General features: G+C 51.5%; 1 protein-coding gene across 2 annotated transcripts in view; it reads right to left on the reverse strand.

Moving 5' to 3' along the window:
- PHC2 (polyhomeotic homolog 2) overlaps positions 1 to 22,026 on the reverse strand; it is a 102,607-nt gene that overhangs the window by 26,734 nt on the left and 53,847 nt on the right. For both annotated transcript variants that reach the window (XM_060018717.1, XM_060018710.1), the window contains exons 3-9: positions 19,384 to 19,542; positions 18,206 to 18,283; positions 17,592 to 17,756; positions 15,354 to 15,440; positions 13,915 to 14,227; positions 1,040 to 1,458; positions 604 to 769 (exon numbers count right to left, since the gene is read on the reverse strand). In XM_060018717.1, coding sequence (XP_059874700.1) covers positions 604 to 769; positions 1,040 to 1,458; positions 13,915 to 14,227; positions 15,354 to 15,440; positions 17,592 to 17,756; positions 18,206 to 18,283; positions 19,384 to 19,542 — 1,387 coding nt within the window. The remainder of the gene's footprint in view (positions 1 to 603; positions 770 to 1,039; positions 1,459 to 13,914; positions 14,228 to 15,353; positions 15,441 to 17,591; positions 17,757 to 18,205; positions 18,284 to 19,383; positions 19,543 to 22,026) is intronic.

A 22,026-nucleotide genomic window follows, 5' to 3' on the forward strand; every position in this document is an offset into this window, starting at 1 on the left:
GGGATCACTGTGGAGGCAGAGGTACTGCTGTGATTCTCTCGTCAGGGTAGAGGGATCAGCGGAGTCTCCTAAACCCAGGTCTAGGAGAAGCCCGCCTGTCCCTGAGCACTCACAGACAGAAGGTGGGGATCCCAGAGCTGAGCACCGTTCCTTCAAAGACGCTTTCCGTGAGCTGAATCCCCTCCTAGCTCCCCCTAAGCATTTCCCTCATCTCTGCACTACGCAGCCACCTTGTCGTATTGCCAAATTCAAGAACGCACTCTCATACCAAGCAGAGCAGAGGATTGAGACAACTGGATCCCTGGGGGAACTCTCAACCCGGCATACAGATATGCAGGTACATCTGACAGCAATGACAGGCAAGCGTCATCTAGAACTTTCAATTCTCCTTTTCTTTCTCCTTTATGCCTTCTGGGTCCCCTTTCTTTGTCCTTGCGTCATCTTCTCAATCCTCTCTCTGTTTCCACCTACCCAGCTTCTTTCTTGCTTCTTGGGGCTTGGAGTAGCTTCCCTCCCATTCTAGATGCCCAAGTGAGATGTGCCAGGGGGTGGCAAGGAAGACAATGCTCTCCCCTCCCCCGAGGGCCCCGCTACACTTCATACCATGAGCTGGGGACTGCTGGATGTTCGGGCTCTTGGGTACAGGCAGGCCACCTGGCATGGCAGTGACGATGGCTTGCTGATGCGGTGGTGGGCCAGACCGAGTCTCAGGCCCACTCTTCTCTCTAGGTACCACTTCCTTCCAGTCATCGGGGGTGCACTGCTGGGGCTGTTAAAGGACAGGACAGAGATGATCTTCTCGTGAATTGCCTCTACATTCCTGGACACGTCCCCCGTTTCCATGGAGCTTGGGTAGAAGGCAAGGACATTAAGATTCAGCTAGCCCCAAATTAGGGAGAGGCCCCTTTTCTTTCTTGGACTACTCAGAGAGGACTTCGACACTCAGCCCACCCAGACACACATCCAGATGGGGGCCGCGGGATTGCCTGAGCCGTGTCCTCCCGCTTTGTTCCCTGGACCTCGGGCTCGGCTTACTCACCACTGGCGAAGCAGGTTGCAGTTGTAAGATGACAGCCGAGGCATGCTGGAACCTGTGTTGAGGGGTGTGAGACAGGCCCTCAGGGTATCCATTGTGAGGCTCGACATCTGGCGTGGGAGGGTGGCACTGCTGAGTGCTGCCAGGCTTGTGCAGGTTGGCAGCGGGACACTGGAGAGGCAGGGTGGATGGGACTGGGCCTAGCGGCATGGCATGGGCTTCGGGGCCGGGCTGCAGGGCCAGGCTTGGAGGGACCGAGGCCAGCTGGGGGTGGGACGGGGTTTGGAGCACTGGCCGTGATGGCTGGGGTGGCGGCGGCTGTTGTGATGCTTGCTGTTGCTGCTGCTGGATCCCAAACTGGGGCTGCAGGTGCTTTGAGGACGGCTGGGAGAGGAGCTGGTGTGGCTGCAGCTGAGCATAGGCTGAAGAGGGGGAGGCCAGGTTAGGTGGCATGGCTCGGTCTCACCTTCTGCTGTGCCCCCTCCCACATCCACATAAAGAAGGCTTTCCAAACTCGGTGTTCTTGCTTTCATCTCTTTCCTCTTTCACCTAGAGCCTGGCTGGACCATTGCCATGGCCTGGCCTTCTCTCTCTGTTTTCTTGCTTTCTTCCTATGCCGAAACATTGGGCCCTTGGCTGTCCCTCAAAGGCCAATGCAAAGCTCACCTCCTCTGTGAAGCCTTCTTTGATCATTCCAGCGGCTGAGAGAAACACTGGATTCTGCAGTGTGCTATGTTCTCTCTCCTCCACGCCCTTCACTCGCTTTTCTCTGGGCCTGCGACAGGTGCAGGCTCCCATCGCCCAGCCCAGCTCTGTAAGGCTGGATCTTATTCACCCTACTGCTGCTCAGTCTGGGCCCCTTCCAGGGAGTGCCAGTTGCACACACGGTCCTCAGGCTCTGTGGGGAGGCAGCCTGGGATGGACCACTGGTTCCTTCTGTCACCCAGTGGGGGACCTTGGGCTAGCTGCTTAACCTCTCTAGGCCTCAGCTGCCTTGTCTGAGAACCAGAAACAAAAATAGTTCTTGCCCAGAAAGTTGTAAGGATGAAAGAAGAAAAATGCTGTGCGACTAAAACGAGAAAAAAATGACATAATGTGCACAGCACAGTGCCTGGCCCACGGTCATCGTCAGTCATTTAATTCATATATTCAATCACATAAGTAAAATGATTATTTCAGCCTTGGCTTAGGTTCTGAGCATCCTGGGCTCACCTCTACCATAATGACGTGTCTCGCAATGCATTATAATTGTTTCTTGGCTGTCTTCCCTTCCAGATCGTGAACCCCTCATGATCAGAAATGATCACATATCTCTTTATCCAGAACCTTGCATGATGCCTAATATTAGATGGGGGCTAAATAAATAAACAAACAGGGCTTTCCTGGTGGCGCAGTGGTTGACAGTCCGCCTGCCAATGCAGGGGACACGGGTTCGTGCCCCGGTCCGGGAAGATCCCACATGCTACACAGAGCGTCTGGGCCTGTGAGCCATGGCCGCTGAGCCTGTGCATCCGGAGCCTGTGCTCCACCACGGGAGAGGCCACAGCAGTGAGAGGCCCGCGTACCGCAAAAAAAAAATATATATATATATATAATAAATAAATAAATAAACATATTGTCCTGAACTGGAATTCATGTGTGTCATGCCTTATAGACAGAAGGGGCTCAGGAAATTCAGCTCAGAGACTGACTGTCCTCAAGCCGCTCACTCTCTGCCTAGTGGCATCCAGGCCCGCTTAGCATGAGGATTGCTCAGCTGAATCTGTCCTGCCTAAAAGCTGTCCTCTGCAGGGACTCCCACAGCTGGAGAGCCGGCAGAGAGATGTTGTGCCATGCCAAAGCACAGAGGGCCACAGCTGGAAGCTCACAAATGGATTTTTACAACCAAAGGCTCCCAGCCAATGAGGGGAATGCAAATTCTGGGTCCTGAGCAAACACTTAAAAAGGATCCTGTGACACAGGTGCAAAGTAAGCAGATTTCAAACAGAGTTAGGGGAGGTACCTTTTTTCTTGAATTCTGTCCATTTACAAGCAAGTTTCCAACCATCTCATCACAACCCAACACAGAGTTCCAAGCAGAATGCCAATAAGAATGGAAAGGAGAGGACAGAAATGAGGTGGTAAGGAGAAATAAAATGGTCCTTGGTGACTGACTGCTGTAGGCAGAGGAGGGAGTATGGTTGGCCCACGGGCTGTAACCTGGATGACAGGGAAAGATGGGAGGGGGAAACACGGACGGCCATGACGTTTTGAGAGGCATGTGTGGGGCTTGAGGTGATGGTAGAATGTCCAAATGGGAATTGCCGGCAGGCATTTGGTGATTACGAATCGCCCCTGACCTCACCCTGAGACTTGTCCCCTAATTTCACCTTGAATAGCTCAAACTTAACAATCAGGCCAAGATTGCTGGTCAGGCAAACTTAATAATCAGGGATTTTTAAGATGGCCGTTGTTAGGACACTGGAGAGATACCGCAGGTGCCACGAAGTGCCTGGCTAGTCTCCAGAGGCTAAAAAGTTCTGCAGAATGATGGGCAGCGTCACTGAAGACACAAGTAAAACTTGTTCTCCCTTATTACAAAACCATTCATTCCTGCCGGGGGAACAGAGTCCCTCTAGGGGATGCCGGTCTGAGCTGAGAGCTGGAGATGGTGCAGCTCAGAGAGGCTAGGAGAGTCAGAGGCTTGTCCCGCTATCCACTGGCTGTGTGGCCTGAGACGGGTCCTTTTCCTTCCCAGGGCTTCGGGGTTTTAACTGTGAGACAAGAGGTTTGGACTAGCGATTATACAATCTGATGGGGGTGGCTACCATAGGAAAAGAGTTTAAAATTCAGGATTTATAAGGTGGAAAAGGGAAGGTTAGAGAAGAAGGGTCTAGATCTATAGACCATAAAGAGTGTAGTTAAGCGCAGTACACCTTTGTTTACCAAGATTGGGAGAGGCAACTGTTGGCTTCGCGGCCCTCGATCCTGGGGCCTCCTCTCTGTCCCACTCTCTCCCCGACCCCGTGCTGCATGTGGAAACCCTAAGGCCATTGTTTTAGAACAAATGATGCTAGTATATGCCAAGGCTGGAAACAAAGTTCATGACGGCTTCGATAAGTTCACAGATCAAAGACCCCAGGGTATTTTGAGGGGAGTGTACATCCTTAACCTTTCAAGGTTAATAAAAAGCCAAGACCATGATTTAACTCAGACATTATCCTGGGTCAAATTCCTTTCATTTAAAGTGTTGTAATAGCTTTCTAATTGGTCTAATTCCTGTTTCTTCTCTCTATAATCCACATTGTAGATAGATCACAAATGAATCTTCCTAGTGCACAGATCTGATCCCTGATTAAAAGCCATCAGGGACTCTCCTTTATCTGAGGTTACCTAAAGATCCTGACATTCAAGATCTTCTCACAACATAAACTAACCTTTCAATTTTTATTATTTCTTTGATCCAAGCAATCTTTTCTGTCCACTGTCCCCTGGACGGAAGTTTGTGCCTTGTCTCATACTGTCTAGAGGGCCATAAATCAAATTCTCATCGTCCCTGTCCTCCTGTGGGAGGCTGGGCAAGTCACTGGACCTCCCTGAACCTCTGTGCCATCAGCTTTAAAGTGGGAGTAACGATGATACCTATACCTCATAGTTATCTCAGTAAATGACTTATCTCCCCTTGATAGGCGGAAGTTAGGATTTGTTTCCTCCAAAGTGCCTGGAATTTAGTAGACGCTCAATCAGTGTTGCTGAATGAATGAATGACAACACGGTGGGACTCCAGCTTGCTTGTCCCGCAGAACTTTTCCTCTTCAGAGTCAGAATATGGATGAAATGTGGGTAACCCCACAGGCCATTTTGTTTTTTTTGTGGTACGCGGGCCTCTCAGTGTTGTGGCCTTTCCCGTTGCGGAGCACTGGCTCCGGATGCGCAGGCTCAGCGGCCATGGCTCACGGGTCTAGCCACTCCGCAGCATGTGGGATCTTCCCGGACCGGGGCACGAACCCGTGTCCCCTGCACTGGCAGGCGGACCCCCAACCACTGCGCCACCAGGGAAGCCCGGCCATTTTGGGTTTATCAGCACTCTGGTTTATTGAAGGCTCTCCTCCTGTCCAACCTCTGCTCACCACCTTCCTGCCCTCACCTTCACCCACCCTAACTTCTCTGCTCATCGTCTGTACAACATCACTCCCCTCGTGCCTTTTTGGCTTTGATTTCAGTGCTTCCGTTTTCTGGAATGCCCTCCTTCCACTTCAGTGATCTCAGTAAAGCATAAGCTTCTTTGGCCCAGGCTCAGCTCGTGTTTTCTCTCTTTGCCTTAACCCTCCATTATGGGTTTTCCCTCAGAAGTCCTGAACACTTTGTTTCTTTGATTCATTTGTGATTTAACATGTACTATCTTGTATATGTATTTCATTGATTCTTAAAGATCGATTCTTAGCCCCCCACCTCCACTTTAACATCTTTTGAGTTGGGATGCATATTACAGTTGATGATGTTGGTTTAATTGGTAGTGCTTTTCTTTCTTAGAGTTAAAAAAATAATGGTGTGTCTTACCATCAGTGGTGTCTTAAACTGGAATACTTTTATGCTCTTATGAGTTTATTTCCTATCTATCCGACCAGACTAGATGCTTTTTGAGTTAAAGACTTGTTCTACGTTTTTTTTTAAACTTAAAAGATGTGCTTTAATTGAACTAGGTTTTTAATGTTTCTTTTCCCTTCCACATTGTCCAACATAATCATCTACGTCTGTGGATGCATAGCAACTGTCTGCTGCTGATCCTGGTGAGATCGATGGATTCTCCTCCCTCTCCCACGCCCTCCCGGCTCAGCGTGGGGTGGTGAAGGTGGGCACTTCCCACTGAAGCCACAATACCAGAGGAGGCCACATCCCTCTTCACTACAGCTAGGATGGGGCATATCGGTTTATGAAATATGAATGCACAGAAATCACTCTGGACCTTTATTTTTTCCTACAGTCCAGTAGCTTCATTTCTCGCTTGTATCTATTTTGGCTCCCCATCCCCTGCAGCTGGAAAGCTCACTGCTTCTAAGGAACAAAGGGTTGGTTCCATGGGACCTCTGCCACGGCTTTGGAAGGCCTCATCAACCCTTTCTGTCAGGGAGCAGAGGAGGAGCAGGCCTAGGGCCTCAAGAAATTAGGGCCCAGTTAAAAGGAGAGACTCCAGGCAATGCTCATCTTCCCATCTGGTGCTCTAACCTTGACGGCCTCCTTAGAATCTGAAGAGACCAATTCACTGTTCCCCAAACAGTTGGTTGTTAGCAACAAGAGGATTAAGGCCCCCATGCAGGAGGGCTGGCTGTGACGGCTTACTGGCACGCCCCCTTCGCTGCATCCGCTGCCAGAACTTGTGATCAGTAATGGATCTCGGTTGATCCCAAGTCCTCACAGATGCAGGAAGCAGCTCACTGTCCAGAAATGCTGGGACTCTTGTCTCAAAGTACATGGGAGCTGCAAGCATCCCAGTTGTAGGCTGGAAGTTTGCTCAAACACTTATTTTTCTCTGATCTGCAATACTTGACTAGAGTTTGGAGTTACCTGGACCATGGGTGAGAGGAGGGTGCCTGTGAGAGAGGAATGGCATAACTTTTTACAACCCACTACTCTTCAAGGTTTAGAGAGTTAAGTGAAGAGATACTTTCAACCATTCATTCACTCAACAAACATTACTAAGCACCTACTATAGACCAAATACCATGTTTGGCACTGGCTAAAACATGGTCCCTAGAATAGGTTACAGTTTGGTCAAAGAGAGAGCTGGAAAACAGTATTGGTATAACCTGGTAAATGTTATGACAGGAGATAAGTACAGACTACGGAGAATACAGAAAAGGGGATTCAGCTTGGGAAGGAAAGCAGAGAAGGCTTCCCAGAGGAAGTAAGTGTTTAGCATGACTCAGAGTTCAGGAGATGCTGAAAGGAAGAGCATGTGGGAAGACTTGGAGGCATTGTATACCCCGGTGCTTTCAAGGACCCACAGGGCATCCTGTACAGCTGAACCCGGGACGACTATGCAGGAGCAGCCAGAGAAGAGGCAAAATGATGGGTGGGTCTAAATGATGCCAGCGCTCTCCAGAGGCTGCTCATCTCCAAAGATGTCTCATGTGATCAGGCCTCGGGGAGTGACTGAGATTGAGGTTGACTCTAGAGGTCAGAGTCCCACATACATAAGTAGACAAGAAAGCTCCTTTTAGGAAAACGGAAAGCAATAGCCACGTGAATCTTCCTGGATGCAGTCCTTCCAGGCTGAGGGGTAGGAGGAATAGGAGAGGGGAAATAGAGCTAAGGGAATTTCCCCATAAGAGGAAACAAGTTTACAAAAACAGGGTTGCTGACCTCAGGGGCACTCTATGGTGGGCTGTCTATGGCTTAATGTCTTCAGACCTGCTCTGCAACTACCTGGCAAAACCACCAAATATCCTCTGTGAGCAGGATTCCTTATAAGGCAGCTTGCAGCATTAGAAAAGAAACTATCCGGGCTTCCCTGGTGGCGCAGTGGTTGACAGTCTGCCTGCCGATGCAGGGGACGCGGGTTCGTGCCCCAGTCCGGGAAGATCCCACATGCCGGAGCGGCTGGGCCTGTGAGCCATGGCTGCTGAGCCTGTGCGTCCGGAGCCTGTGCTCCGCAACGGGAGAGGCCACAACAGTGAGAGGTCCGCGTACCGCAAAATAACAAAAAAAAAAAAAAAAAAAGAAAAGAAAAGAAACTACCCATCCTTGGTAGAGGGATGAGAATACAGCATAAGTGGCTAAAGGTGTTGGTTTTAGAGTCAGACAGATCTGGTTTGAATCTTGGTTCTGCCACCTGTAGGCTGTGCAACTTAAGACAAATTGTTTAACCTCTCTGAATCTTGACTTCCTGTTCTGCAAATGGTGATATATACTTCATAGAGTAGTCGTTAGTATCAAATGGAATATTATGCTTCAACCACAAAGAGGAGAGGTTCCCTGCCTTTGTTCATACTGAGAAGATGCACAATAAATGGTGGCTATTCTTAAAATACTACCTGCCATTTGTATATTGTTTTGAACTTCTCAAAGCATTCTCATAATTTGAGTCTCATTTATTCTTTACAATAAGCCTCTGAGGCAAATGGGCGGTATTCCCACTTTACAAGCAAGGAGAGAGTTGTTTCTGAGAGACTTCCACAGTGCAGCAAGTTCCGGGGAAGTTGGCTTCAACTGACAGATGAGGCATGGTGCTTTGTATCTCACAAATGCTCAAAAAATGCTGACGGGTGAGTGAATGGAGCAGTCAGCGAGCTCAAGTTGAAACGGCAAGCCTTCAAGTCTTAGCTGGGGGCTGTTGAGAACTTTGGAGGTAATCTTGGAGGAGTGGACGACGAAGGGGGAGTGTTATGCCAGAAGGTGGGGACGTAGAAGGTCCGTGCGGGTCAAGTAAGTTACAAAGGTGGGCGGGGGGTAGTGGGGAAGGCGAGGCAGAGGGTCTATGTGAGGAAGCTGGGAGCGATGAGAGTGGTTCAAGGGGCAACTGGGGGGTCTTGAAGGCTCCCACCCCAGAGTCAGAGTCAGTCGGTCAGAAGTCATTAATGTGCTGATGATTGAATCCCTCCTGTGACTGACAGAGTAGGAAATAAATACCCAGCGAAGGTTTCTAAACAAGAAAGGAGTCTCTGAGGAAGGTGATGCTGGCAGCTATGAGCAGGATGTTCTCGTGGTCAGTTAAGCCTCGTATGGTCAGCAGGCCTTAAGCAAAGCCGGGAGCCGACACGTAGGAAATATGGTCAGAACCTGGTGATAAACTGGGCGGTGATGGAGGGTGGGAATAAGCAGGGAAAGGGAACGGATATCTACTGTGAGCCTACTCGGTAGATATCTGATCACTTCTGCAGGCCATCTCATCCATTTTTACAGTCTGTTGTAAATATAACCATCTTTGTTTTACAGATGAAGAAATCGAGATTTACAGAGATTAAGTAACTTGATGACAGTCATAAAACTAGTTAAGTGATGAAGCTGGGGTCTGAAACCACATCTAACTCCGAAGTCTATGCTTTTCCCATTATAACACCCTGCCTCTCCGATGAAGGAAAATGAAGTCAAAACAACCCTGAGATTGTAAGTCTGAGTCTAGGACTACCTGATGATTGTGGACAGCAGCCAGGAGCTGGGAAAGAAGGCCCTTTCTGAAGAGGAAGACTTCCGGGTTTTTGTTTTTGTTTTATTTATGAATCTCCAAATTTTAAAAATGTGTATGCTGGTGGGGTGATATCCACGTGGGCATATCCTATAGACAGTTGGAAATCTCTGGGGAGAGGGGAGGGCAGGGACGGACACGCATTGAGAAGTCATCTGTGGACAGGTGGCAGGTGTCTGAAAACGTAGGTGTCGAAGTCAAACACAAGGGGGATGGACAGAATGTTTTGGGAGCCCCACAGCTAATGGCAGTGGGGCCAGGGAAAAGCAAGGGGCAGCAGGGCCACCTACACACACAGATGGTCACAGGCACACGTGGCCGCCCTGGGCATAGTGCCTCCCAGTGCCAGCTGAGATAATCCCCCTTCAGTTCTGTTCTGGAAATGTACTCATTTTTCAAGGCACGACTCAAATTTCCATAACCCCTCTTTAGACTATACACTTGTTCAACTCTAACGCCCATATGGTTGGCATCACGTTTGGCACCTAATAGGTGCTAAATGAATACTTGTTGAGCTGAATTGAACAATTAAAGAGAGAAAAGCTATATGGAAATGGTAGTTAATTATTTTTTTCTGAGCCATATCTTCTTCATTTGTGAGATGAATAATTACTGCTAGGATTAAATGAGGTATGTAGGTTAGGCATTTAGTACAGTGCCTGGAACATGGTTGTTCATTAACTGGTAATAATAATTATTACTGGCAGCAACCATGGAAGTAACATAATAGGAGCTTAGCGTGAAGGATTTCAGGAAAGAAGGGATGCTCAACAGTTCCAAGGAACACAGTCTGCTGCTTCTCTCTCTCTCTCTCTCTCTCTCTCTCACCCCCCACACACACCCATAGTGAGAAATGTTCAGCAAAATATAAAAATCCTCCTCTGATATCTGCTGGCTTTCCCCCCCCCCTAGTATAAGGAGGAGATGGTTAGTACTCTAAATCTGATCCTACAGTGGATAAATGAAATGACTTTCATGGCTGGTTGCATGATTTGAACATCAAAATTGTAGGGGATCTGATTCCAGCTAGATAACAGGCCCACATGCGTGTTTTGGTTTCTGCGGGATTCTCTAAGTAAAAGTGCATCTACCCTACAGTTGGGCACCTGCTTTGCGAGGGAGATATGGTACCCAGGAGTCCTGGAATCAGCACACATCACATTGTCCCACCTATCACAGACAGGATCACCACTCCCTGACACAAAACCCTCTCTGTGATAAAACAAAGCTGCTGTGTGGCAGGCCTTCCCAACAATGAATTCTCTCTCCTTCCAGAGACCTGAGGAGGGATGAAGAGACACAACAAAGACCTGGCATCTGGAGCACAATTGTGTGAAAAGGGCCCAGGCTTTTCAATGACGGGACAGTTCTCTTTTATCGCAGCATCTCCCTCCTGGCAGCCACTTTCCCCTCACCTTTGAGCCTGCATGTGCATCCAGGGCCTTGAGTTTAGCCACTAGAACGAGGACTCCAAGGACCAAGCCTCCTATCAGGAGCTGTGGCCCAGCTCCCCCAGGTCTTGGCGCCTCTGGAAGCCAGGCCCATGGGACCTTGCAGCCTGCGCCTCTTCTGCCCTCCTGGTTGGGTCCTCAGATCACCGAGAAGCCCAACCTCTCTGCTCTGCTCTCCGCCTCCTATTCCCCTCCCCCACCCACCAACCCACGCCTTTTCAGGGCATAAGGGACCTTTTCTATTTGCGGAGCCTAAAGAAGCCCGTTGCCAAGGTGACAGGAGCAGGAACAGCAGGGAGCTTGCCATGGGGGAGGGGCTTTGCCCCCAAACAGCTGTCAGTGGGAGCAGTCCCAGCTGGGACTAGAGCGTTTGCCTGCTCCGGGAGGAAACAGCCCCCAGGAGAACGCATTCCTCTCTGCTCTCCTCCCCGCACTGCCTCCGCCACAAGTCTCCACTGGTTACTCTCCCTGGGGGCAACCAGCCAGCCGGCTACAAAAATGCTCCAATAGCAAAAACCTGCCACTCTGCTCCCCATCTCTCTTTCTCTCTCTCTCCCCCTCTATCACACACCCACCCACCCACCCACACACACACGCATGCGCACGTACTCTGATCCCTCCGTTCATTCGCAGTCCCAGGCTCCTCCTGGGCAGGAGGCCAGAAGTTACCTCCTCGCTGGGGAACTGTGGCACCCAAGGCAGGTGCTGCTCCAGGCCGCCCCCCATCAGGTCAGGAGGATCATTTCAGTCTTTTTTTGTTCTAGAGGCCCTGAGAGGGTCTGCAGCATCTTAAACGTCCCTGCTGCCTTCCGTTTGGGCGTGAGGAGTGGGCTCATGGAGAGGAAGGGGTGGGAGAGGAAGGGAAGAATAGGAGGGGACAGTGGGAGACAGGAACAATGCAAAGCCTACTGATTCGTCTCACTGGGGAGACGGTCTTTGTGGTCTGCAGCTCACAGCTGCTCCATAGAAAGTTCTGGGGAACCACTGGTCTCTGTACTGCCTATAGCCACATGCTGTTAAGTCTCAGGCCACACCTGGGGCCCTGGACCTCAGTCTGTAACTCACGGGCCTTCCCCTTTACCAGGCTCAAGAGAAGAGAGCCCTCCACTAGACTCTGTAAAACCCAGAACAGTCTTAGAACTGTCAGGCTCTTCGAGCTTTGGGTCAGGAATAAGAAAGGCCTAGGAAGCCCCACTGTAAGAACTGAGAGAGGCAAATATGGCTTGATGATTAAGAACATAGGATCTGACTCAGCCAGATGAGGAATTGGTTTCCAGTTCTGCCATGTAATACTGATGTGACTCTGAGTGACACTTATAGTAAGTTCTTGGGCAAGCGCTTTGAGCTTCAGTTTTCTCATCTGTTAAATGGATGAAAGCATCTACCTTATAGGGTTCTTTTGAAGGTCAAAAGAGGTGAGGTACATAAAAAAGCCCAGCATATTACCTAGTCTACATCAGAGGTTTTTATCCGGGCTTGTCCCCTTTCTGTCCAGTTTTCTTGAGGCCCCAGGGTTGCCTAGGAGCTTAGGAAGAACCCTAAGGACTGGTTTTTCCTTTGAAGGGTCCTTAGAATCTGGGGGGCTGGCTTAGATCTAAGGAGAGGTTACATTTTGGCCTGGGCAGAAATGGGGTTCTCAGGAAGTCCTGAAGCCCGGATGTTGCTCAAGGGTTTGTAGGTTGCATGAGAAGGTAGAAGAAATGTTAAGTTGGGCTCCTTGCTCTAGTCTCAGCTGCTATCAGCTCAGGGTAAGACCCTCCAGACTTTACCCTCTGAGCCTCAGTTTCTTTCTTCATAAAAGGAAGCAGCTAGACTAGTCTCTGGAGAAAGGAATGCCGGACAGGGAGAAACGCCTGGAGCCACAGGGCAGTCAGGCCTCTGCAGGGAGGTACCTGCTTCAGCTCAGAGTGACCACTGGAGGCTAAGACCACATCTGTCCTTGAAGCCCCAAAAGGGTGAATAAAGGACTTGAATTCAGATTCTCCCCAGCTCGCCTCCCACTGTCTGTCTAGAATACCTTCCCCTCCTCTGTCTGTTGGGGAAATGACTCCTACTTCAATACTCAGTGCCATTTCCTTGGAGGGACAGCATCTCTGACCCCTCCTGTCTGGCACTGAGGTGCCCGCCTGGGCCCACACTTACCTCATACTCCTACAATGGTATTTATGAAATCGAATGGATTTGCTTATATATCTGGCTCCCTCCTTTTGACTGCACACTCCTTTAGGTAAGAAATCACATTTTGACCATCTTGGTTAGTCTAGTAACAAGCATAAAGTAGGCTCTCAAGAAAAAAAAATGCAGGTTAGATTGGATGGTAAAATAGTCTGGATGAGGACAGAGGGTTAGTGGTTATTTCAGGGATGTGACCAGGGTGAGTGTCTCTTTAAGGCAAAGCCATGTGGTCCACCACTCCATTTCTGTGCTGTGACAGCTTGGTCTTATTCCTGAGACTGATAAGTCTGGCTTCTGGGGCTCCTGGCAGATTTTCTCATTAAAGATTGCCTACAATAGGCAGCACTGGGAGAACGTTAGCAGGCAGGGAGTTTAGCCCCAGGGAATACTGATTCATCCCCTTCACAGAATCTGCCTCACAAGTAATCTGCTGGATTATTACTTTTTTAATCTGCAAGATTTATTCTCAAGTGTCACCGTCACCAGCAAGCCTTTCTCAGCTCCTGTCCGCCAGGCTATATAGTGCCTCTGTGCTCACATCTATTATAGTACTTATCACCCTATATTGCATTGTACTTGTCTGTCTCTCCAGACTGTGTCCTCCTGGGAGGGCAGGGCCCACGTCTTATTTATCTCTGCACACCCAGAACTGGCAACATAACTGGCGAATATTAGTCAACGAATGTCTGTTGAATGATGAGAAAATAAGATTCCCACTTCTTCATCTCCCTGTGGGATTCTTACATGCCTCTGGCTAGCCCCTGTCCTTTTTGCTGACCCTTAGAGAATTTCAAAATAGTCTAACTGCCAAACCTCCACTCTCAAAGTGAAGAGCTATGATTGTGTACCCTGAGAATCACCATGATGCCCATTGTGAAGAAGGTCTCATTTATTCCCACTGATGTGGCTTCCTTCTTTAAAGCTAGGCTAGAAGCCTAAAACAGAATCTGGAGCTGTAGGAGGGGAAAGAGAGACACAGGGCTGACATCTTAGCATGTCCATGGGAGAAAGGAAAGTTTGAAAGTTTCCCCCGACCCATAGTCCTTCTGAGTTTTCTGGGATAGGATCCTTCTTCCTGGAGCCCTTACCTGGTGCAATGAGGGGGTGGGTTGCCACAGCAGGTACCATTCGGCTGAGCCCAGCCCGACCCTCCAAGCTCCCTGGCACACTGCTGTTGCCATCTCCTTTCTTGAGTGGCTCCGTCACACTGTCAGTTATGGCAGGCTTGCCACCTGCAGGGGAACCCTGAGCAGTGTTTCTGCCTTGTGATGGGGTAGGCAGAGGCTGGCTACCACCCGGCGTGGGCTTCAGGGCCAAGCTGGGCAGGACAGGCTGAGTGGGGGTAGGGCCCGAGGCTGCTGCAGTTGGTGTCTGCTGTGTTCGGAGGGTCAGGTTCTGTACCTGGAAAAGAGGGGTCTGTAGGAGTCCAGAGAATGTGGGTAGGAGCAATGCCGACACACGATTCGTACAGGGAAGGAGTTAGGGATGGATCCACGAATGGCTGAACAGGAGAGCGGGTTGTTTAAATCAGAAAGAAAGAGACAGAGAGAGAGAATGAGACAGGGGCTGAAAGAGGAACCCGGAGCAGAGTTTCTAAAGGAGACAGAAAGAGTGCTAACGATTGGATTCATCAGCAGAAGAAGCTAAATTCTGAGCAGGGATGTCTGCCCCTCCTGGGGCAGGCCCAGGCAGGGAGGCCGGGCTGTCTCTCCCTTCTGTTACCTCCCCTCCTCCCCCAAACTATCAGGATGGGCTGCACACCACTTAGAAAGAATTCCCAGATACAGGGTGGGCACGGGGCTTCCCACACTGGAAAAGGCCAGGGCAAAAGTGAAAGTTAATTGACCAGCAAGGTCCCCCAGGCCAAGGATTATCCTGTCCTCAGAATCAGGTTTACGCCGGGATGACCATGCTTACTCAACCTGGTTCCTGGTGCCCTCTGCTGGACACACGGAGGCTGTACCAGACTCACATCTGACAAATCTGATAATCTTGCTACCAGGTGGGTCCTCCCGTTCTGTAGCTGGGGATGGTTCTCCTCCCCTGCAGCCCACAGAATCTTTACAGCCACCGCAGTGTCTGGGTACTCCCAGCAGAAGGAAGGGACCCAGGACTCATCTTTGCTCCCTCTTCCATGCAATTTTTGCTGATTCCTAGAGGTGCTAGCATGTGTAACCAGAGTGGAATTTTCCTCTTAAAAGGCAACAACAACAGAGATTATCCTGGGGAGGGTGTAAGGTAAAAAGGTAGAGATGACCACCGTTGTTGACAATCACGGCATGCTGCTGACTCCTGCTCTGTGTTCGGGGCTCGAAACAGAGTCAAGAGTGGCCGAAGCCTTCTCAGCGGTGAATTAAGGAGCAAGTCTAGGAGCGTTGGGACGCCCTGTCTCCCACCTGTTTTCCCAGAACATCCCAAACTTTCCAGACATTCAGAGCTCCTCCAGGGCTTGGGCCCATACCCATTATCAGTGCCCCTCTGTGGGGGTGCCCACCCCCCTGCCCTCCCACAAGCATGGAATCCTCACCTGGGCGGGGGTGGGGGGCCGGGCGGGGGAGCCAGTGCCGAGCTCAGGCTGCACAGTAGCGACGGTGGCCGTGGGCGTGAAGATGAGCTGAGGGGACAAAGGAACAGTGCCGCCTAGGCTCCTAGCTACCTGCACCAGGTTACCTGGCTGGGCCTGGAATCACAGGAAACGAGCCGCCTTTTACCTGCCCAATGTGGGCTCAGCCACAGGACACACAGTTTAGCCAGGGAGTGGACTGGGGAAGCGGGGAGGCTCGAAAGGGAAAGAGTCCAGGGGGATCTCCCGAAACTCTCAAGAGGCTCGGCGTGGTCTGACCCAGGCCAGGCAGTGAAGGGCCACGGGTGGGGGGCCATTCTGGGGCTGCACCCAAGTCAAGTTTACTTCAGAAGGATCTGCGAAGAGCTCACCCCAGAGGGACCAACAATCGCAGGACACCCTCAAGTCCCTCTCTGCAGCGTCCCGGGGAGCAGGGCCCCTGTGCTGCGACAGATGCCCTGGGACCATGTTCTGAATCTAACCTGCTCTGGACTCCAGGTCTGGGTCAGAACAGGACTCTCCACCAGAAGAGATCAAATTAGATGCATTCTTTTGGCCATTTTTTTAGTCAAATTCAGATTAGGCTGTGTGTGTGTGTGTATTTATGTGCTTGTGTGTGTATGTGTGTGTATGTGTTTGTGTGTGTGTTTGTGTGTGTGTTTATGTGTTTGTGTGTGTGTATTTATGTTTGTGTATGTGTGTATTTATGTGTTTGTGTATTTATGTGTGTGTGTATTTATGTGTTTGTGTGTATGTGTGTGTGTATTTATGTGTTTGTGTATTTATGTGTGTGTTTATGTGCTTGTGTGTGTATTTATGTGTTTGTGTGTGTATGTGTGTGTGTGTACGTGCGTGCCCAGAGACAACAGCGGTAGAGGAACCAGAGCCCCCAGAGCCGTACTCGTGTCTGCATCTCCTTCCGTGGAGTGCAGGGACTGAGGGTCTCTGCATGACACCCCCGCCCCTGCGAGACTAGCTCAGTGTCCGAGGGGACATGCGGTGTCTGACAGCGTGTCTGCTCCTCTGAGCACGAGTACCCCACTTTGGGCAGGGACCTGGCCAGGCTGCAAGGCTCCAGTGGGGGCAGTTAAGTAGGGCAAGGGTCAGGGTAAACTGAAGACAGAGCAGGTTTGGGCGGTGTCACATGGGCTGCCCGGCCCCCTGGAGAAGTGGAAGTCTAGTCCACACGTGTGTCTAATGGGCTGTTTCCTGGGAGTAGAGCTGCACCTCAATGAGCTCAGAGTCAAGGACGGAAGTGCTGGAGCAGGACCCAGAAAAGCTCCCAGTGTCAAGTTCTGACTGTAGGAGCCGAGGGAGGGATGGGACTGTACAGTCTTTAGGATAGTGTGTCGAGGAGCTGGAGGGAGAACTCTTCAGAATGGGGGCGGGGAGGCTGGACTCACGGTGATCTGAGTCCCGCGTAGAGCTAGATGTTCCTGCCTCCTAGGGCGAATGCTGCTGCTTTCACGGGAAATTCTGCTAAATCTTAGGAACCTCTGAGCTTCCTATGGGCCTTTGCACCTTAGGGACAGGTGTAAAGGGGGGACTCTAGCATGCGTGTGCAGGGCTGATGCCGTCCTGAGTCCATTCGGCCCAAGCGAGCCCGCCTGATGAACGGCTGACAGGGTGACCCTGATGGGAATGGGGGCCCAGCTGGGAAGGCAGGGGAGCAGCCGCATGTCCCGGAGCTGGCTGCCACCTTCACCACCTGGGCTGGAACGCACTTTTGACCCTGAACTACCGGTGGCCAGTCCCTGCAAGGACTGTCCCGGGGGGGTAAGACCCCACTCCTGTAAGGGTACTTGGATGTTTGCGCGCTTGTTTATCTTACGTGTCTGAGTGTACAGACCGCCTGGGCACAGATCCCTGCATTCTCTACCCTAATTAATTTTGGGGAGTGGTTTCTGCTAAGAAGAGGATAGTTCTGTTTCACTCTAGGAGGGGAGGGAAAGAAGCCATCATGGGTAACTTTATTTCAGCCTGGAACCCCACCTTCCCTTGAGTCATGGAGCTTGTACCAAGCTCCTGCTCAGCCTTCCAGGCCGCCTTCTTTACGCCACCCCTTCTTTCCTGCCAACTGTCCCCCTAGTGCTTCTTCCCCACCCTTCTCTAATCCCCATGCTTCTCTAACTGCCCAGCTCCCAACTTCTCTGCCTCCGTCCTCCCGGCCCACCTGAGCCGTGGCCCAGGCTGGGGACTCACCATCTGTGCCCGCAGATACATCTGTGCTTGGCTTGCAGTCAGGGCTGGAGAAGACGTGTTGCCCAAGAGGACAGCCTGCTGGGCGATGCCTGAGGCTGCTGCTGAGTTGACACTCTGAGCCCGGTTGATGAGCTGGGCTGCTGCCGGGGAGGCTGCCAGATTGATCTGAGGAGGGAGACACGCCAAGTAGGAAACAGGAGGTTCTGTGGTTAACTCTGCCCCGCTTCATCCATTTCTTTCTCTCTGCCTCTTCTGTCCCTTGGTGGATTCAGCCTTCTTTAGGACCAGCTCTGATCTGTGGGCCCTGGATCTTCCCCCAGCACTGCTGCATCTCTGGCTTACGTGCAGAGCTGCAGGGAGGATCTGATGGGGAGAGGACTGAGCTATGAACAGAGAGCCTTGACATTGGAAAGATGACGAGGAGTTATTAAAAGAAGTTAGAAAGCGGCATGCACTTTTTCTTTCTGGTAAGAGTAACAGGTTCCAGCCGTGGTTCTACACGGCTAAGGAGTCACCACAATTGGGTCTGGAAGCCCAAGAGAATTTTGGGCAAAGAGGAAGGAGCCGGTCCTGGAGCTGTGGTTCTCCATCCTACTGTTCTCCATCCTACTCACCGAGGATGACTGGGCGGGGGTCTGTGCAGACACACTGCTGCCTGAAGTGCTCCCCTGTCTGCTGGCCACCAGGCTTGCCTAGGAAAGGAGAATTCTCATCACTAGAGGCCCAGACCTCCTCCAGTCATCCCCCCCCGGCTCTCACCTGCCGCAGGGTGCACTATAGGGCAGTGGTAAGGAGTCAAACCCTTATTCTGGCTCATCCATGTGACCTCAAGCAAGTGCCTCAGTTTCCTCTTGTATAAGGTGGCGTAACCACAGTGTCTACCTTGTAGGATTGCTGAAAGGATTACACGAGGCGGAGCATTTACATATAAGCGCTCGAACCGTCAGCTGTGACTGTTACCAATGTTTCCAGCTCTCTTCAGCTCCCACCCCACCGCACCCACTCTATCATACCCGGCTCACCGGCCCCCACGTGGAGCGCTGGGCACGTACTGTCTGGAACATCCAGCCTGCGTCCTCCCCGTGGCCAGCTTCTCATCCTGCAGTGTCGGCTTCACTGTTCCTCCAGCAGACAGGCTCCCCCCTCCCCACCAGCTGTACCCACCGTAAGGTGGGCCTCCTTGTTACTCAGCCACAGCAGGCTGCTCTGTTCTTCTGCAGAGCTTATCAGCACTCTGGTAGCTTGCTACTTTGTCTCCTCGTCTATCTGTGTTTCTGACTACTTGCTGTCTCTGTGTTTCTGACTACTTGCTGTCTCCCCACCACAAGCTGCAAGAGGACAGGGTCCACGGCGTGCTCGGTGCCCGACATGAACTCTGGCAGCAGGCGCATAAAGACTCTGTCGAATGCATGTCTGGGCTCTTCTCGGCCACTGAGGCAGACAGGCAAGCTGAATGGGCAATGGCCTTCTCCTGTGGACACCTCCTCGCACCCTCAGCCCCCTCCCTGCAGTGTAGTGAGGCGGAGAGGCAGGCCCCCGCCAGTCCCTCCTTGGGCGAGGCAGGCGGAGAGGTCCAGCTGCCCTGCTTGAGAGCTGTGTGGCCTCGGGCGAGGCGCTTAGCCTCTCAAAACCTCTTTCCTCATCTGTCAGAGGACTCGGGATGACGATCACACCCACTTCGCAGTGGTTCTGTGAGGATGCTAAGAGAACGCATGGGTACACGCGTGCAGTGCTTGCTTTTCCTGCCCCTTCCTTCGGGGGCATCTGCGGTGCTCCTGTGACGTCATCTTACCTGCTGCACGGCCGCGAGGCTCTGGAGCTGGGCGCTGCTGAGGTGCTGCTGCTGCAGGGCCGCCGTCTGCAGCATGAGGTGCTGCTGCTGGGCCGCGTACATCTGCTGCAGGTACTGGGCCGCCGTGCTGGGCTGCCGGTGCAGGGCTTGCTGGATCACCTGCAGAGGGCGGGGGGCGGGGTGGGGGGGAAGAGCCCACGCTGCGGCCAAGCCTGCTCAACACCCTCTCTCCCTAGCTGCTCAGATAAGGACCAGGCCTGCGAACCCCACTCGCCAGGGAACCAGGGAGACAACTGTGTGCAAAGCTCCACCCGTTCCTGCCTTGCCCATCTAGCAGCTCTCCTCAGCACACATGCTCCCTGCTCCTCCCCGATATGGGCTACACACGCCACTACCACCAACTCTCGGGGCAGTGGGAGCTCAGGAGACAGGAGTCCTTTAAGCCTCCGGTGACACTGGGTCCCACGCCAGGCTTGTTAGGTACCCCCTTCCCCGCCATTCTGCAGCCTCAGATGAGTCTAACTGGACTGCGGGGATGATGATGACAGAGGGAACCGAAGTTCAACAAGGCTGAGAGGAGGAAAGGGGTGGGAAGAAAGAGACAAGTCCGAAGCGCAGCCTATTCGAGCTTTGAACACACAGCCAGCCAAACTCAAACCTGCTCAAGGTCAACACCCTTCCGGCAGGGGCTGCCCCCAGCTGCTTGGGACGTCCTATCGGTCCCTCAGAAGATGGTCCCCCTGGCCTTGCACAGCAGGGATGCTGCAGCTACAGGGATGCTGCCTTCCTCTTTTACTCTTTCCCTCCTTCTATCACTCTCTTTTGAGCCACCATCTCCCATTCCCTGGCCTTACTGCTATTCCCTCTTTCCTGATGGGACTGGCTGAGCCACAGTCTCTGGGAGATGACAAAAGGCTGCTCTTTGATCCCTTCCCACCCTCCCATCCCTCAAAACCTCTTCTCCACCCTCAGGAACAAGGAAAAGCAAATGCCTTTCCTCCAGCCCTGAGACCCTCTACCTTCTTCTCCTTAGCCCTGTACATTTCTCCTCCCTTCTCACCTGGTCACCTTCCTGCTGTCTTCCCATGCGGTGCCCTACATGGGCCCTCGCTAGGCTCTGGCCCACTTCCCACCCTTCGCTCTGCTGCTCTGGCTCCAGGGCTGTTCTACCCCAGGCAAGTGAGCCTCTAGTCTAGCTCTCTCCAGCTTAACATGACTTCTAGGGGCTGGTGGCTCTCGGACAAAAAAACCTCTGGGCTCAGATTTGGGGTTCTGTAAAAACAGCCTGATATCACAGATTCTCCATGGGCTCTGGAGTCTCCCCAGATACCCCCACCCCATCCCAACTCCTCCACCCACTTCCTTCAGTGTACTTTCCCCTCTGAGGGTCCTAGTTTACATGAGCTCAGTTCTTTTTATTCCTTGTTCTCCCCCAAATTTTTTCTTCTTATTCCCTTTATCTAGGCCTCTTTATTTTCCTTAGACCCCTAAAAGCACCCCCAAGCATCCAGACAGCAGTAGTAGAGATGGACTTTTTCTCACTGGAGGATGTCAAGGAACAGAAATAGGAGGCACCCCAATGGTTCTGCTTGGGTGCGGAACACAACTTTGGGTCACTCCGTTTGCCAGAGCAGAAACCTCAAATCCCTTTTGCCTAGAACTGTGGTGCAGGGCAGGAGGGCACATCCTAACGTCAGCTGCTAGAAATTGGTGCTAAAATACTCATGTGCAGAGGGGCCAGAGGAGGAGGCTGGGGGAGGCGGCAAGGATGGAAGCATGGTTTTATTAAGTGTGAGGCAGAGAGAGCTGGGCGAGGGAGGACTCCAGAGTAACTGACGGGGTCTCCTTTAACTAGACTTTTCAGGCTCTCTCACCATCTGCTGTGGCTTCTCCTCCATCCCCTAATCCGGGCCTAGGGCCAGAGAAGGATGCGCTCACTCATCTAGTACATCCAAACTGCAATAGCAAAGCTATTAGAATAAACGCTTCTAGGCTGTGGTCTCTCTTTTCTCCCTAGTTTATCCAGGAGCCTCAATCAGACATCGTAGTGAATAAGAACACAGGTTTGGGGGGAATCAGGTTCAGCTTTTTTGTCTTTACCTGGTGACCCTGGATAAGTCACTACCTTCTCTGAGCCTCAGTTTTCTCAATTACAGAATTGTGCCTAATAATAACCACCCTCACAGCTGGAAAAGAAGATAAATAAGCAAAATGCTTCGGACAGTGCGGGGCACATGGCAGACGGCAAAACATGGTCATGACTGCATTTGGAAGAGTGTGTAGTCACCCGGAAGGCCTCATAGATGACACTTTGCAAACCGCTGCTTTGAGGAAGAAGGCAAAAAGCTGTAAAGACAAAGGATTGTTTGGGGTTCTATTTTGGTCCTCCGTATGTAAGAAACTTAGATTTGGTACAAGGAAGTGGTCACTTAGGTAGGGGATCTAGGTTGTGGCTGAGCAGATTCTAGTCATTTTTTCTCTTTGCTCTTTTCACTTGTGTGTCCTTTATGATTTCACATGTTTATCCTCCCCAAACGGCACTGTGGGATCTGAGTCACCAGATAAGAAAGGAAATTTTGGATCTGCTAAGTATTCCCACTCTCCCCAACCTTCCCTGACTGAATCCATCTAGTATCACTACTC

This window comes from Delphinus delphis, chromosome 1, assembly GCF_949987515.2.
Source record: "Delphinus delphis chromosome 1, mDelDel1.2, whole genome shotgun sequence".
Lineage (NCBI taxonomy): Eukaryota > Metazoa > Chordata > Mammalia > Artiodactyla > Delphinidae > Delphinus > Delphinus delphis.